This window comes from Prinia subflava (genome assembly GCF_021018805.1).
Source record: "Prinia subflava isolate CZ2003 ecotype Zambia chromosome W unlocalized genomic scaffold, Cam_Psub_1.2 scaffold_39_NEW, whole genome shotgun sequence".
In the NCBI taxonomy this organism is placed as follows: domain Eukaryota; kingdom Metazoa; phylum Chordata; class Aves; order Passeriformes; family Cisticolidae; genus Prinia; species Prinia subflava.
This window is the reverse complement of record NW_026960613.1, coordinates 396,386-414,266: the sequence shown is the minus strand read 5'-3', so window position 1 is coordinate 414,266 and position 17,881 is coordinate 396,386. Positions and strand designations below refer to the sequence as shown.

At 40.0% G+C, this 17,881-nt stretch overlaps 1 protein-coding gene across 1 annotated transcript in view; it reads right to left on the bottom strand.

The window, feature by feature from the left end:
- Positions 1–8,068: 8,068 nt before the first annotated feature.
- LOC134565197 (guanine nucleotide-binding protein G(q) subunit alpha) overlaps positions 8,069–17,881 on the bottom strand; it is a 275,102-nt gene continuing 265,289 nt past the window's right edge. The window contains exon 7 of the mRNA XM_063424683.1: positions 8,069–13,410. Coding sequence (XP_063280753.1) covers positions 13,220–13,410 — 191 coding nt within the window. The 3' untranslated portion in view covers positions 8,069–13,219. The remainder of the gene's footprint in view (positions 13,411–17,881) is intronic.

Here is a 17,881-nt window from a genome sequence, read left to right as displayed (position 1 = left end):
ACTTTGTTTTCTCATCCCGGGTGTGCCTGCCCCTGCCATTCCAACTTGCTGCTTCTGAGGTTTCCTGCTGCAGTCCATTCAGTTTCCCGAGTGGCACTGAGACTGTCTGCTTCTGGTGAGTTTCCAAAGAAAGCCTCTTTCTATCCCTTCCACTGATGTGCCCGCCATTGACGGCATGGAGGAACGTCTTAGCTTGTGCCACAGGGCCCCCTGCAGCCATTGGGGAATCATCGCACCTGCCCTGGCCAGCAGAGAGCCGACAGCGCCCCTGCCAGCTGTGACCAGAACTACACCAAAGGGGAAAGTTTGTGACAGCTGAAAGAAGGCTGTTATTTGATTTCTGGGTTTTTTTTGTTGTTGCTGCTGTTGTTGCTGTTTTCCTTGTTATATATAGATATACACATATATATTAGTAAAGAACTGTCATTCCTTTTCCCATATCTTTGCCTGAAAGCCCTTTAATTTCAAATTTATAATAATTAGGAGGGAAGGGGGTCATATTTTCCATTCCAAGGGAGATTCCTACCTTCCTTGGAAGACACCTGTCTTTCAAACCAGGAGATTAGCCCATTGTGTGCTTCAGTTGACTGTATAATAACTATTTTGTTATAGTAGTTTTGTTTTCTAAAATGTGCGTCTATATGGGAACTGCCCTGAACTACCAGAACTTTCTAATCCTCTCCTAAGTCACAATTTATCTTTATTTTGGCCAGTATAAACAGTCCTGTAATTATTACCAGAACTGAATACGATATGTCAAGCTACCTTCTCTTTATGACAAACAGCATAATGGAAAGGTATAGAAAAATAATAAGAGGAAAATGGTAGAAGGAAAGTGACAGAAGACTAAACAAGATGCTCTGGCATCTTTCAGTTGTACTGTTCTTCATTGTTCAGTTTTAGAAGAGTACTTTACACTTAATTCAGAAGGATCAGAAACTATTCCAGAAAGTGCATACATAGAGCAGTACTGTAAAAATATGTTTCCTTGCATGGCAGGAAGCAGTTAATCAGTGTGATGATAGACAAGTGTGAAGGGAGAAGGGAGTGAAGGAGTGTTTTGGCCAAGGAGACAATAACCTTGAATGTCAAGTGGAGTGATATGGCATTTTTAATAACTTCAGATGGAAGACATATTTTTTTATCTTTTCTTTTTAAAATCTTGCTGGAAATAACCAGGAACTCAATTACTTTTTTTTTTCTGTGAGACAAATGAAAGCTCAGTGTTATGAACTGCTTTAGATACAGAAGAACAAAGGAAACTGTGCTGGTTTTGCAGTAACTGATTTTTGGTGAGGAGGGAAGAAGCCAGCCACGGAAGTGATTTTCTAAGAGAAACTGGTAGCAGCTTCCTCCTTGCCAGGCAAAATCAATCTCTGGCTGGTTCTGAGAGCTGGCACATTGTTAAACCACTAAGAAATTTAGATCCACCTCTGTGAGATTCACATTTTAAAATGAACAAGCTGGGGAAAAAACTCTCTTGTTTCTGGAGTTTGAAGGCAGAAGTTCTCCCTCTCTCCCTGCCTGGCCCAGTGGCTGGGCGAGGGAGGGGAGGCCGCTGAGACCCGGAGAAGGCTGGGCCAGACCACAGCTGCGAACATTTTGTCGACATTAAGCCCTACCCTGCCGGCAGCCCGGGCCAAGCTGGGGTCCTCCGGGCCCCGGGAGCAGCTACGGGCCAGGCCAGGCCCACTCTGCTGCTGCTCACGGCGGCCAGGCAGGGGGAGGGGAGACCATCAGTTGCTGAGTCCTAGCCTGGCAGCTGAGATTCTGCCTAGCTGCTTCACCCCCCCTTCTCCCAGTGCCACCACCGAAAAATCTTCCACTGTAAACAGCTCCTGCGCTGCTCAGCAGAGATCACAGGACCAACAGTGAGAGGCAAATTCCTGATGCAAGGCCTGGGCAAGATTAACTCTTTAAGTGCTGTAAAACTCCCTAAAACAGATGAAACTTACAAATATCAATCTTCTCCTGAGTCAGAGGAAAAGGAAGGGTGAAGACATGTAAAGAAAACAATATGTAGACACCAAGGTCAGTGAAGAAGGAGTCAAATCCCAGATGGGAGGAGAATGGGGAGATGCCTTAGTCTTGGGCTGAAATTCTTTTGTAAGGCCATGATGATAGATTGTGATGCACTGGAATAACCCTGTAATTCATGAAAAAGCATGGAGAGATGGAGTGTTCAAACTGTAGACATGAGCAAAGGCATCCATGATGAAGCAAAGCACGTGTTGAAGTAGCTGTGATCTGTTGTTGTTTAAATTTATGGGGGGGTCCCCGGGGAGTGCCCCCCGGAGACCCCCGGGGTCTTATGGGGTCGTGGTGTTCCCCTGCTGGCAGGCAAAGAGACTCAGATGCCGGTGGGATGCTGATGAGGTGAGGGTTTATTCACTGAGGGAGGGGGGAAGGGAAGGGGAGAGGGGAAAAGGGGGAGAGGGAAAGGGAGCGTCCAGACGCCTCCAAGGGAAGAGGGGCAAGAGGGGCAGAGCCTTCTGCCTTAGCATTCTTTTCACAGAGGTTCAAAGGGGCGCGGTAACATTCTCCAGCCAATGAGGTTACAGATACAGGATACTGCAGGGAGGATACAGACTTGGGATAAACCATACATTTTCCAGGGGTGAGCTAGAGCAAACCATTTCCATAAAATGCAATCCCACAGTGATCCAAATGAGAAGCTTCAACAGAGAGAGATAAGAGTGATGAAGACCCTTTGCCCCCAGGGAAAGAAGAAGACCTCTGTTACCAGAGATGAAGATGATTTCAGAGATAGATGAAGAGAACCTTTGCTTCTGAACAGCTCATCCTTAAAAGTGTACCCCATTAGCCAAAGACTGAGCCCTAGAAAACAGTTGTGGGGAAAGCTGAAAGTCGAGGGGAGGGATTTTCACATGGTGAACAGATTTCCATCTCCCAGGCAGCTGATTCACTGTGACATTGAAGCCACGAGAGAATTGTTTCTTGTGGAGAAGCCTCCATGGCATGGCAAGAGAGACTCCTCTCCCTAAGAGAACTGATGAAAGACTATTTTAAAGGTGGCAAACTGACTGTAAGTCCCAGGTTTTGTCTCTGTATATTGTCACTGGGAAAGAAAAGAAGGTTGTGGGGGGAGGAGAAGTCTTCTGAATGTTTTATTCTTATTATTTTTCTTTTAATTCTGTAAATAAAGTTTTCTTTATAGCCTTTAAAATTTTGAGCCTGCTTTGCTCTTCTCCTAATTCTTATCTCGCAGCAGAAAATGAGTAAATTCTAGTAGATGCATTGGCATTTGGCTTGTATTAGACCCACTACATTATTTGGTACACTGTCTGGGAAACTCAGATTGACAAACCAAAACCGCTACAGAAACTAAGCCTCTTTGAATAAAATGGCTCAAACCCAGAAAGGTTTGAAATATACCCAAAAAACATAATTAAAACCAAACAACGTTAGATGGTGCCAAAAAATATTGGTATGTTTATTTAATAGTAAAAGAGGCAAAGAGAATGGAAGAGGAAAAAAAGAAAGACAAATAGGAAAAGAAGTGTGCCTGGGGGGGGGTGGGTGGACAGGGAGAGAGTGACAGGGGCTAGGTAGAAACATCACCCTTCTGGAGATCCCAATGATATCTTGTTACTCCCCTCCTTCTGGTCTTCCTGGTGGTGAGAGACTCCCCTGCCGCCCGCCACCGCCGAAAAGTATGTAATCCCATGGATTAATATACGTCTGGGCCAGGTGGGAATGCCCAAGTGCCTCCCTTTGGGAGGACAAGTTTGACACTCCCCTGCAACACTGTGTATCTGTTGCATCATGTTGCAGTGCTCTGATGCAGGATCTGGGGACTCCTTTAGGGGGCCTTTGATGGGCCATGACACTCCCTCTGCTGTCCTTCACCTGGATGCAGCTTTTTCTGGGGTGAAGGGGCCTCACAGCTGAGCTCCTCTGCACAGCAGAGGATGGTCATTCACTGCCATTCACCCCACTCACCAAAGGATTTTTACCCTACACCCAAAACCTCTCCTCCCCCCCCTTTGGTGTGAGTGTCTGTTCGAGCCTGGCAGCTGATAGCCCTGGTGCTGTGGTCTCCATCCCAAAAGTGCTAAGCTTGATCTCTCTGTGGATGCATTCTTTTCCCCTGAGTCTTATCTTCATCAACAAGCAGTCCAGGGCTCCATTCAGGATTCTGGTGGTTTTCTTTGCAGCTTTTGTAATAAAGTTTGCTATAATAGTCAAAAGGTCCTTCATGAAGATGTTTAAGCCATAAATTATAACACTGTCTCCAACAACCAATTGCTATACTTTTCCTTTTCTAAAACCAAACATGACTTGTTGGCTTCAGTCTGAATACCATTTGGTTTAGTCCATATTTACACAAACTTGTTATTCTTACAGGAGAGCAAAAAAGAGTTTTTCTTGTCCTACCATTTTCATTAAAGGTTTTTCCTTTTCTGAATAAAAATAAAATCAAGACCTTTCAAATTGAATAGGGCATTTCTCCCAAGCCAAAATACCTAGTAGCCCAGGAAGTGCTTAAAATGAGGGGCTCAGATACTGCTCACTGTTCATGGAAATTTTAGGATTAGATTTTAAGAGGAAGGTAAAATTACATCTTGTTTTCCAACTTGTGTCTTGGTTTAGGAAGACAGGTGTCTGCCAGGAAAAGCTGGAGCTTCCCTTGGAATGGAGAATGTAAACTCCCTGTTTATGCCACATTCTCTTGCTTTGGCACAGCCTGGTTTTTGGTAACAGGAGGAACCACAGGGGTAGTAGGTTCTGTGAGAAGCTGCTAGAAAGCTTCCACCATGTCCAACAGAGCCAATCTCTGATGGCTCTGAAGATGGACATGCTGGCCTCAGAGAGGTTGGTAACACCTCTGTGATGACATATTTAAGAAAATGAAAACAGCATGGGCATGGGTTTTTTTCAAGGGTGGTGAAGTGCCATCACCAGGGGCCACCCCTGACACACTGCAGCAATGAGCCACCGCAGCAGCCGCCATCTCAGTGTGGCCCACATTGGGCCTTGCCTGCCTGCTTGCCTCCAGCCAGCTGCACTGTGGGCAAAAAGGGCAGGGGCAGTGGCTGAGACTTCCCCTTCTTGGTGCCCCACATGGAGAGGCATTAAATAGCACCATCACAAGCAGCGGAAGCATGATGAGATGCGGAACCTAGATGAGATCAACTTCTCCGCGCTGTGGGATCTTGCAAGAATCTTTGAATTAGTGGAACTTGTTGACAATGGTACCTACAAGCAGCAGTTTTTCTTCTAGTCAGAGAAGAGGAGGAACTGAGAACAAGTGAGGGAAAACAACATAGTGACACCAAGGTCATTGGAAAAGAAAGAGGGGGAGGAGGTGCTCCAAGCTTCAGAGCCAAGATTCCTCTGCCAGCCCTAGTGAGGACTATGGTAAAACAAACTGTCCCTTTGTAATGCATGAAGTCCACAGGGGATGCAGACATCTACTTGCAGCCCATGGGAAAAGTGTTTATGCTGGAACGGGTGGATGCCAGAGAAAGCTGTGGTCTAATGGAAGACCCGAATAGAGAGAGAGGGCCCCTGCTTCCAGAGATAGAGAGGGCCCTTGCTTCCAAACTAGAGCAGACTATCCTTAAAAGACTGCACCCTGTGGACCCATGCCACAACAGTTTTGGGAAGACTGTTTGCCCGTGGGAGGGACCCCACAGCATAGTAGAAAAAAGACTCCTCTCCCTGAGCAAACAGAAAAAGATTTTGAGGGATGAACTGACCAAAACCCCCATGCCCACTGTCTCCCTGGGCTATTGGTGGGAAAGAGGGAGGGGCTGGGGGGGGGGGAAGGTGTTTTAAAGCCTTATTTTACTTCTCATTATCCTCCTCTGACTCTGTTAATAATAAATTTACTTTATACCTTTAAATTTGAACCTGTTCTGCCCTTAGAGAGTTTTTTCTTCCAGTCCTTATCTCAACTCATGAGCCCTTAGTTAATTTTTTTCCCTCTCCTCGTGTAGCAGGAGAGTGTGTGAACGACTTTCGTGAGTGCCTGATGTTTTGTCCAGTGTCAAACCTTGACATGCATCTATGCACAATTTATCACATAAATACAGTTTCAGCATCTAGTTCACATATCTAAATATCACAACTTGCACTTGTATTTTTGTTGATGTTATTTTCACTGAGGCATAAAGGTAAAAGAAATCCTTCCTCATTGATCCCTCACCTTTGCATTCTGCAACAGCAATTTACTGAAGTCCTTACTTAGGAACATTATTTGCGTTCCAAAAATCTTATTTAAACTTGTAATCACATAATAGAGCACAGTCATTTTTACAAGTGTCCTGAAATTCTGTTTCTTCAGTTGTAAAGATGTCAGATGCAATGATTGCTGCTCAAGTGAATCAGAATCTTGATAAGCAATATGTAGGCCTCTTTCTGTTTTTTCTATCACTTAAGCAAGCAAAAAGGTCAAAGAAATAGTCTGCTTTTCCAGAACTATTGCAATTATGCAAAATGCTTCAGAATTTCACTTAAAAGCCTACAAATTCTGAATGTTTTCTAATCATAAAGACACAGATGGTTATTTATTTCCCCCCATGCTTCTGAGTTTCTGTTGTACACAAAAAATATAAATATTTAGAATAATGTCAAATAACTGTATATACTGAACCTTAAATGTTTCAAACTTTCTGACTGTAATAAGGATATTCAGGAAATGTTAATATATGGACAATGAAGACAAAGCAAGTATTGTTAAAAAACTAATTATGGGGATAATACATCTATACAATATTGTCTTGGTTTGAAAGACAGGTGACTGCCAAGGAAGGCAGGAACCTCCCTTGGAATGGAAAATATGACCCCCTTCCCTCCAACTTATTATAACTTTGAAATTACAGGGCTGTCAGGCAAAGACATGGGGAAAGGAATAACAGTTCTTTACTAGTGTCTCTATATATATATGTATAATAATGCAAACAAACAACAGTATCAAAAACAAACAGAAAAAAACCCAGAGACCAAATAACAGCCTTCTCTCAGCAGGCAAGCACTTTCCCCTTTGATGTAGTTATGGTCAGAACCAGCAGGGGTGCTCTTGGCTCCCGGTGAGGCTGGGCAGGTGCAATGATCCTCCCACAGCTGCAAGGGGGGCTGTGGCACAAGCTCAGTCACCTCTCTCCACATGGCCAATGGCGGGCAAGCCAGAAGAAGAGAGAAAAGGGGCTTCTTGTACAAACTCACAGGGGCAGTCAGTCCCAGTGCCATTCGGATAGCAAAATAGACTGTAGTTGGAACCTCATAAGCAGCAAACTGGAATGGCAGAGGTGCGCACAACAGGGATGAAAAAGTGTAGCACAGGCTCCAGAGCCAGAAGCTGCAGGGTGGTCGGGTGTCAGATTAAAATGTAGCAAGAAGCCCTGAAGCAGCAGCACAAAACAGCAGGGCTGGGCAGGGAATCACTCCCCTGGATAGCTCACTGGTAATGGCTGGGCTCAGGCTCGGGCCACACAGAGGGGTGCCCCCGGTGAGCTCCTGGGGCAGCACGCACTGGCTCTGGGCTCCCGAGCAAGCAGAGAAACACAAAAGCAAGCAAGTAAGCCCAGTCACAGTGCCGAAGGAGAAGAAAAAAAATCAAGCAAAAACCACAAAGCAACAGTATCTCCAGAAAGAGGCACTGTGCTGTGTGGCTGCTGAGATGAATCGCCCCACCAGAAGGAAGCAACCCCTTGTCCCCAACCCTTGTAGGATCCTGGGCAGGATCCTGGGCTGGCTCTCACCCATTGCGATACTCCTAGAGCTGGGGGGAGGGGGGGGGGTGACCATTTCCAGACACAAAACACCACTCCCCAAAAAAAGAAATGGGATAAAAAACATTCCCAAGACAAATATTTGTCATAAGAAATATTCTGGGAGAACGAGCCCAAATATATTTCAGAACAGCTAAATGTCAAGGAACGAAGAAGATACTATAGTACAAAGCTATGGTGAAAAGTACTGTATTTTTAACCAACGCGATTGTTAAAGAGTGTAATAAATGTAGCGGGTTAATTCGTGTTTTTTTGGGGGATAATAACATAACAAAATCATGGTTTGGTAAAATATAAAATAAATTGTAACTTAAATTCCAGACAGCCATGGAATTAGAATTACTAGGCGGCACCACCCAGTAACTACTATTCAGGGGGGTACAATAAGGTGCCGGGAACTGGAGATGAGGAGATTGGCATCTGAAAGAAGGACACATTAAGATAAGAAATCAGTTCTCCTCCCATGGGCAGCAGAGCCATCAGAGCACCATCATCAGCCGGATCCCCAGAGAAGAACGCCCTTCCCTTCATAAACTTCAGTTTCCATTCACCCACGGGAAGCCCGAAATTGACACCTCACACTACCAGAGGAAAATCTTTTCAGCCGACTGGAGACGACTATGAATTCGAATAACCAGTCCTGGGAACAAAGAGACTATGGGGAAATCTTGTGCCAGGGGCAAAATAAAGTATATAAAACCCGAGCCCCAAACAAGGCAAATTTGTGAACTTTGGGGGGATGGCAGTGTGCCAGATACTGCGTCCCAGTTCACCCTTGACGATTCCACCGGTCAAACCTCAACGTAACTCTGCTGGGGGTTTTTCCCGAAGTTCTGTAATTTGGTCTTTTAATAAACCAAATTATATTTTTTAATTGAACTATTGGATTGGCATTTATAACAAGGAGCAGCATTTATGCATTAGTTTTTTAAACAGAAAAACAGAAAACCACACCCTATTTTTGTCCCCCAAACAATACACAATGCATGCATTTAAATGACACTAGAATAACAAATATGATCTTTATTTTGTTGAACACTGCAAGTTTGAAAAATGTATCTGACACCCCTTCCAATATATTGGCCAAAAAAAGGATTTTCTGCAGCATGATTAAGAAATACAGCAAGACTTCATCTTGGACCATCATTTGGTAGAAAAATCCCCAACACCACAAAACCAGAAATCTTATTACCAAGAGTAAGATTGATCAGGTTGAATTCCCTTGCATTTTTGACACTACCTTCAACATGAACTTTCCCAAATGATTCTTCAAGTCCTTTTTTCCTGCAACATACCTACTGTAAAAAAGCTTGAGTGAAAGTTTCAGTAAAATCCCTGTAACTAGATAAACAATGACCCTCAGTGGATTACCAATTACATGGAAATGTTTGTTTTGACTGATAAGTAAAACGGTAAATAAAAGCAAAACAACAAAAAAGAGGAACTATCAGTGATTATTTTCAAATCAAAACACATTGTTTTTCATGATGTCTACTAAACTAGCAAATTGGACAGGGACATACAACCTTAGCTGTTTATGTCCAGAGAGGGACTTTATCTGCAGAAGTGTGAATGTCTCAAATAACCATTAATTATCTACAACAGGCCATTTTAATTTCCTTACTTGTGACACTCTCCAAAACATATTTAATTCATTGATTTCTTAACTAGAGGTAGGTGATTTGTAGGCCTTGTTAATATACTGTGCACACTTCATTAGTTTGCTAATGTAACGCAGGATAATCATGTACAGACCTTCAATACCAGAAGCACATATAATAAATTATTTGGACATTATTTTTCTTTTCCATATGGGTTAACATGTCTCTGTTTTCTCCTATTATTTAATTATTTTGTGAAGAATGCATAACAAGGGAAGGACCATTAAGTTGAGCGACTGCAAAGTCTTGCATCTCATAACCAAAAGCTCAGTCTAGCAATATCTTCATATGCAACCCTTTTATCACCTTTTAAAGTTTTTGCAAATCATGCAGGCAGTTCTGACTGATAACCAGCATAACACCACTTCTCCACTTTCAAACTTTAAAAAGTGCTGCACAATCATGTGGCAGTATGATTTAAAACTACAGGTTACCGTGAAAATCAAAAGTCTGAATTATAAAAGTAAACTGCCCTTATAGCTTCATCATCCTATATATGTAAACAAAGTGGCAGCTAATTAGTGAAAAAAGCAAGTTTAAGGTTTTTGTAAAACATATTTACAGCTTTCTTGTACACCTAGAATAGTTTCCCAATGTTTTCCTTCTCTCCCATTTATGACATACAATGAAACAATGTAATTTTGCAAAATTAAGAGAGTTCCTGTCTTATTTTTGCCTTCAGTTTCATGTTAGAGGCACATACTTCTAGACTCAAGCACTATAATGCATAGTGGAAATCACCAATTAAACAAGCAACAGCAATGGAATATACTGCAAATGAGAACATCTGCCATTTAAAAATGAAATGTTTTTGTAAACAGTCACACTGCAATGCTGTGTTAGGTGAATCATGTAAGGCTTGCATTAGCATGCTGACTATATTTTTTCAGAATATGTTTAAATTATCTAAACATTGTCACAGGTTCAGCTCAATTAAAATATACGAGAAGTAGCCCAGTGGCACACACATTTGAATTATATATCAATATATCTATAAAGCGTGAGTAAATTTTTGGTCTGTTTTTATACAAAACTTTTTTTTATATTAAAACTTAAAATCCCATACACCCCCCCAATATCCTATAATAAAAAAACCTCAAACCTTCATTAGACAGCACTGGCTTTTTTCCCCCCTACAGTTCTATTTATATCACTAAATCCAAGGTGGCAAATGTATTCACAGGCTGAAAGAAGGGATATTATCGCACACTCCAGAGACAATGGTTAAAACAGAAGATTTGTTATGTTTATAAGTAAGATCAGGGCCAATGTTATAATTACATATATATCAAGAACAGCTGTTCTGATGATACATTTAGAATGTCAGTGTCACTTTTTATAGCCTTCAACTTTGTGCTTTAGCTTTATTAAACAAAATTTTTAAACTCCTTAAAATTTTTAACATTAGCAACTTTGTTGTTGTTAGAGCTAAGGTTTCTGTAATTTCTGAATTAATGTTTAACTGATCTGATGGTTTTATTATATTTTTAGGGAAATAGCATATACCCATTAGTACTTATGTTCAATGGTTTGAAATGTCTCTATATTCACTTTTTTAGAAAAGGCTATTAGAAAGGTAAAATTAACTGAAGTTGAATTTGCCAAATACAAATTGATATTTAAGATGTTATATTCTAATCCTAGATATAATGGCATAAATTCTTCTAACAAAAACAGCTTCTACATCTGTATAAAGCCCTGACAAGATTTAAGCATTGTTTTTAATTATGAATGTCCTCTGTGTGTCTCCAATTTACTTTTACTCAGGAATGTTCAAATGATTCTATATAGCACAATGCTAGTACAATTCTGTACTATGATAAGCTTTTTTGTTGCTTTTTAAATAAAAATACCCCAAATACCTAGTCAGGAATTAACTGAAAAAAATTTACATTCTTCTCTTTAAAAAGTAAATAAAATAATGTTATTTAAAATGTGAATCAGCTGTAAGACATTATACAATTACATAGATGCATATCAACACAGCACATTCAATTTGCCAAAAATTAATGAATATAAAGCCAATATGGATGCTGGCATATATATGTATGTACAATGATTACAGCATTCATAACTGCCCTATACCTACAATCAGTATCCAATTATAAGTTGTTTTATGAGGGAACAAAAACTAGCAACTATTTTTATTAATGTTATTGTAGAGTGGGGAGTATCAAAGATGAAAAACATCACATTAGTATTTATTGTTACCTTTGTTACTCAAGTAATAACAGATTGTTTTTCTACCTCTTCTTTCTGCTGAGAGGCAGCAACTTCTATGCTAAGTGCACCCTATTGCTGCTTGGCAATGTAAGTAATTCAATTATGTCTGACCTCAGAGTTCTGTGTAGCTTGCTAGTAGTCATGCACCGGGTCAAAAAATACCTTTCAACCCAAGCTACTCACTGATGGGTACTACATTTTTGTTATTAAAAATTTGCATGCTTAAATTTCAAGAGTGATTTGCATTAAGAATTCTTCCTAAAGAACATCAAGAGAGACTATTTTGCATACAACCTATAAAATTCTTGTGAATAGGTTGAGGTAATCTTATCAAGAAAGGTTTCTGAATGTGACCATTCATCAATAATTTCATGCTGTACAAAGGTGCTTAATATTATTAGAGGAAACATTGTATGCAATCTCATGCCATCTCTGACATAAGGAGAGAATTAAACTGTCTTCTATACACATATACTGAGTAGCATATTCACTCACACTGTTGGTTTTGGCATTAGAAAATGGAACACTTAATAAAAACAGGAACATATGAGTTAAAATTACGTTTATCATTCAGCAGTTGACTCAATCTGGTCAATTCCCAATCTATTAATTTGGCATTTGTCTTATGTTTCAAAAGTATTGGTTTTATAAAAAGCCATATTTGGCAAGATTTCATACAACAACAAAAAATTTCTACTATGGAAAAACACTAAAAAAATTCTAACTTAAGAAAAAATGCACACAACTGAAAAATAAACCCCTACCCCTGTTTCAGTCTGTAGTCACTGGGGAAAATGCAGTGTTCATGACATTTCTACTTGTCATTAGTGAATAAAGAAAAGAGAAAATAATCACAAATGGCAATTAAAAAGAGATTCTATGATATTCTATTAACATGTGAGGTTTATGTCTATTTCATTACTGTGTTCTATGCATGTTTCTGAACTGTGAAAGTGTGTTTGAATTCTAAATCCATACACCACTATTTCTATTTTGCAATTCCCAGTATTCTAGTATCAGAAGTGAAGACAGAATGAGAACACTAATTTTATGAATTAAAAAAATCATGCTATCAATACTTTTGATCCTTCAGAATAGCACATTCTGTAAAATTTCAATGATCACTTCTGATGACAGCAATTTTCTTGAACAAATCACTCAAAATAAAATATATTATCAAGGAATGCAAGTGGTGAAATAGCCATTGTACTTTTAAAACATAGAGGGGGGAGGAAGGAGGGAGAGAAAGGGTCAGGGAAAGAGAAACCAGCTTAATTTTGCTTCAATAGCAAAAATCTGTTTTCCTTTGTGAGTGTATGACTGAGAATTTAGAAACCGAGTCACAAGATTTTGACTAAAAAATAAGAAAATGTACTGTGAATGTACTTAAGCATCTTTTGGTTTTCCTTCATATAATTTAAATAATATCATAATATTAACTAAAAAACTCTGTGAATATTCTCAGAGTGCAGGCCAGCAATAAATTAGTATTATGCAACTTGTTTTCACAGATAATACAGTCCCTCTTGTGCATCTTCAATCATGCAAAGGTGGTCTTGGAGGGCCTCTTAGGCACAGTTAGACCAGGTTGTATTCCTTCAGGTTTAACTGTAGAATCGTGTCCTTGACAGCAGCAAAGACAAAACGTATATTCTCTGTGTCTGTAGCACAAGTGAAGTGGGAGTAGATAATTTTGTCACTGTCTGGATTCAGGTCTACAAACATCTTCAAGATGAACTCTCGTGCTGCTTGTGCATCCCGTTGTGGTCCTGATAATAAAGAAGAAAAAGTCAGTTTCTCCTAAAGCCAATTCAGTATTTGAGCTTATTTAGGAGGGGAATCTCAGGAGCAGAAACCAGAAGAAAGACGCAGTCTGTTATCCTTGTATAAGAGAGGAAGGGAAAAATTTTACTAACAAATACTACCATATACTATTTTTTCCCAGTAGGGACCATTAAAAAATAAAAATTAAAGTACATTCCAGAAGTTGATAATAGAAGAGCTGTTCTTTTTGTGCTATCCTCTTTCTTCCATAAGGTGTTAAAAATGGAGAGATGAACTTCATCCCACAAAATGAACAGAAGAATTAGTTGCTTTATACTCATAAATATATTAAAAAATGAAGAGATTTGGCCCATTTTCAGTCTACTATATTTAAACTATACTTAAGTACATTCTTTTAAAATGTAGCATAATCAAGTTACATCTTAAACTGGTATGACACTGTCCTGAACAGAATTTAGTTTACTTTAGTGTAGCGAATTTGGTTCGATTTCCTCACACATGGGGCACCAATTCCAATTTCAAACCACCACATTTAGTGATAGTAAAATATACATGCTTGCTAGTTAAAGCTGTTCAATTGCAAAACCTAATGTTCTAACAAATCAATTTTCTAAATTATATATAACAATTCTATTAAATTTAAACAAAGTCTGTAATTCTCAGAACATGAAGTCTATGTAACCAAACTGTATATTCTGCTTTGCATAAGACAGAAGGCAAAATAATGACTTCCAATCTATAGGAGTGAGAATTGGTTCCTGTTCACAGCCAAAAGAGGAGTACGGAAGCAGGAACATTAGCCACAAGTTATTTTTTCCTATACTGTATATACATATACTGTTCCATTGCCATTTTCATAGGCCATTATTCCATTGTCGTCCTGTTTCTGCAATGTGGGTTTCTACAGAACATGTATGTTTGCTGTGCCTCTTCCTCCTATCTCCTCATTAGTTCTGGTCTTGTTATATGATAACATAAATACCAGCACTCAGCTGTTATATAGTTCTGTCCTTCAAAGATTATAAAATCTGTACTTAGGAAGTTAGTATGTGCCCACATAACTTTCAATGACTGCACAATACAACTTATTTTTAATATTTAAATGCAAATTTAAGCATTTCTAATTTGGATAAATGCACAAATTAGGTAACAGTGGAATCACAAAACAAAATACTTTCTGAAATCTATTGGATGCAAAGCCTTGTGGAAGGAAAACATGATTCTACAATATCTTGTATGCACATGAATATATGTGTATACATAGACACAGACACATTTTCTGAGATGCAGAGAAGGACATGTAAACCTAATAATTTCTCTGAACTAGGACAAAGAGACTTCAAAATTTGTACAATTTCTAAACACAACAGATTCTAGTCTTTAGCTTCATTACATATTTTATAGAAACAACAGCAAAATAATTTCCCTATTTTTTTTTTACTCTTAAGAAGCTTAAATATTTGTGAATGAGACTCCAACACTTTCAAACACAATGATTTCTTCAAAATAAGACATTTATTGTTCCAATCATCTTCCTAGCATTTTGTTAAACAATTTTACAGTGGGTAGGCACAGGCAGATTTGTTCCTCTTTTAAAATATACTGCACTATTTAAAGCCCATATCCAAATTTTGCTTGCCTAATAACATGTCTGGTTGCTATAATATAATTCAATTTTTTTTTTTTTTTACTGGAATTCAAGTACCGAAAACTGAGATTAAAAAGAAAGTTTGCCATCTCAGGTATTTAGAAAAAGGGAATGAACCAATGCTAGATTTACAACGCTAAATGGTTCCAATCTAAATAATCTTGGAAAATAATTATAATACAAATCAGTAGATTTCTTGTCCATAGCTCCCTTTTTAGCAGTCTTAAAGGAGTTTCTCTATATGATAGTCAAGTCCTGTATAAAAAGCACTACAAATTAGCTTGGCTACATTAACTTGTAACCGTCAGCATTTTTCTTTGAAGACTCTGGAGGGGAGTGTGCTCCCACAGATAGATATTTTTTAATTTTTTCCTTCCCAAACATGGCCACATTTGGTCTTTTTCCTCACTCTCAGCACTTCATTCTTGTCTTTGAGTCGATCTTTTAGTATGATCTGTGAAAGCATATCCTCATGTGATACTCTGACTCTTGAGCACATCTCAGTCTCTCATCCAATGTTGTTATGACATACTGTGCAGTTTAATCAGTCCAGTTTGCCATCCTGGTTACTGTGGTGTTACATTTTTGTTAAATGGTATGCTCTGTCTCACCCCTCGAAAATGTATGGTTTATTCCAAGTCTGTAATCCTCCCCTGAAGTATCATGTATCTGTAATCCCATTGGCCCAAGTCTTATTCTGTGCCCATTTTGAATCTCCCTGTTAAGCTGTGTGAGAGAGACCAGAAGCTCTCTTGGTCCCTTGCTCCCTAGGCTCTCCCTCTCTCCCCCTCCCTTCCCCTTCCCCCCCCTTTCCCTCAGAAACCATGTTGCTCCCCAGAGTAGGACCCCCAATAAATCCTCATCTAACCAGCACCCTCAGAAGCCGGGTGGAGTCTCCTTGCCTGCCTGTTGCTACCAATGAACATACAGCTTAGGGCCCCCCCTGGGGACCCCCCGGGGACCCCAAATGCACAGCAACAGGTTACCCTTTCTCATCCCTATGGTACTTTCTCCATTGTACTACCCACATAGGAAAAGTGATCCAGCTGAAAAATACCTAATTCTGATGAGTTCTCCAAATGTATCTGTCTTCAACATCTCCAAACAGGGTGTTGGAACAGCAGAGAGGGACACACAGTGACCTGTACAAGCCAAAGACTTTGCAACTGTCTTGGTTTCGGCTGGGATAGAATTCATTTTCTTCTTAGTAGCTGGTTGTATTGTGTCTGACTAAGATAGACTTCATTTTTCTTAGATCTCACAGTGTTTTGCTTTGCATTGGTAGTTGGAAGGGTATTGATAACACACCAGTGTTTTGGCTACTGCTGAGCAGCACTGTCCCTCTAACATTCCTTACCCTCATCAAGGGACTATGAGTGGGCAAGATCCTGGGAGGGGACACAAACAGGCCAGCAGACCTAAAGTAACCAAAGGGATATTTCATACCATATGACGTCAGCTCCAATATAAAAGCTAAGGGAGAGAGGAGAAATGGGGACATTCATTATCCTACAATGTTTGCCTTGTGGAGCAACTGCTACACATGCTGAAGCCCAGTTTCCTGGGAAGTGGCTGAACATCACTCACTGATGGGAAGTAGAGATTAACTTTTCCCTTTGCTTATGTGCACTCAAACTTTCACTTTTCTTTTTTTGCTTTAGTAAACTGCTTTATCTCAACCTACTACTTGTTTCCCATCTTTTTTTCTGTGCCCTGTCCCACTGGGAAGGGGAGTGATAGAGTGGCTTGGTGGGCACCTGGCATCCAGCCAAGGTAAAACCACTACACTGGTACAGTCCTGTGTTTTAGATTCAGTATGAGAATAATGCTGATAACACACTGATGTTTTGGCTGCTGCTGAGCAGTGCTTACCCTGAGTCAAGGCCTTTTTAGTGTCTCATGCTCTGCCAGTGAGGAAGTGCACAAGAAGCTGGGAGGGAGCACAGCTGGGACAACTGACCTGAAGTAGCCCAAGGGATATTCCACACCATAAAACATCATGCTCAGTATATAGACTGGGGGAAGTTAGCCAGAAGGGGCCAATCATTGCTTGGGGATGAGATGGGCAATAGTCAGTGGGTAGTGAGCAATTATATTATGTGCTAATTGCTTTTCCTGTATATCAATTGTTTTTATTTTGTCCTTTTCATTAATATTATTATTGTTATTATTGTCATTAGTATTATTACTATATTTTACTTTACTTCAATTATTAAACTGGTTTTATCTCAAACCGTGGGTTCTGCCTTTTTTCTGATTCTTGTCCCCAGGCAGGGAGGAGTAAGTAGCTATGTGATACTGAGTTTCCAGATGGGAGTAAATCACAACAGTCATCCATCCCATCTTTCCACCAAAGGAAATCAAAATGAATCATAACCTTCTCTAAGGGGTTAAGTCCAGCAAGATCTGTAGAATTAGACACTTAAAAGACTTTCAGGTCTGGCCTACTGGCTATGGCCCTACTTGTCCATAGCCTTTTTTTGTTTCCCTTACCCATGGTAAAGGAGAAGAGGAAGAGGGTTTCTCTGAGCTGACTGATTGAAAATCTGACAACCATCTGTGTTGAAATGACTGGCCTAGTAGATGAGGGGAGAGCAGTGGATAATGTCTAGTTGGACAACAGTAACTAGTGGAGTACCCCAGTGGCCAATACTGGATCCAGTCCTATTTAACATCTTCTTTAATGATCTGGATAGGGGAGAAGAGCATACCCTCATCAAGTTTGTTGGTGACACAAAACTGGGAGGAGTGGTTCCATCCAGAGGGACCTTAACAGGCTGGACAAATGGGCTGACAGGAACCTCATG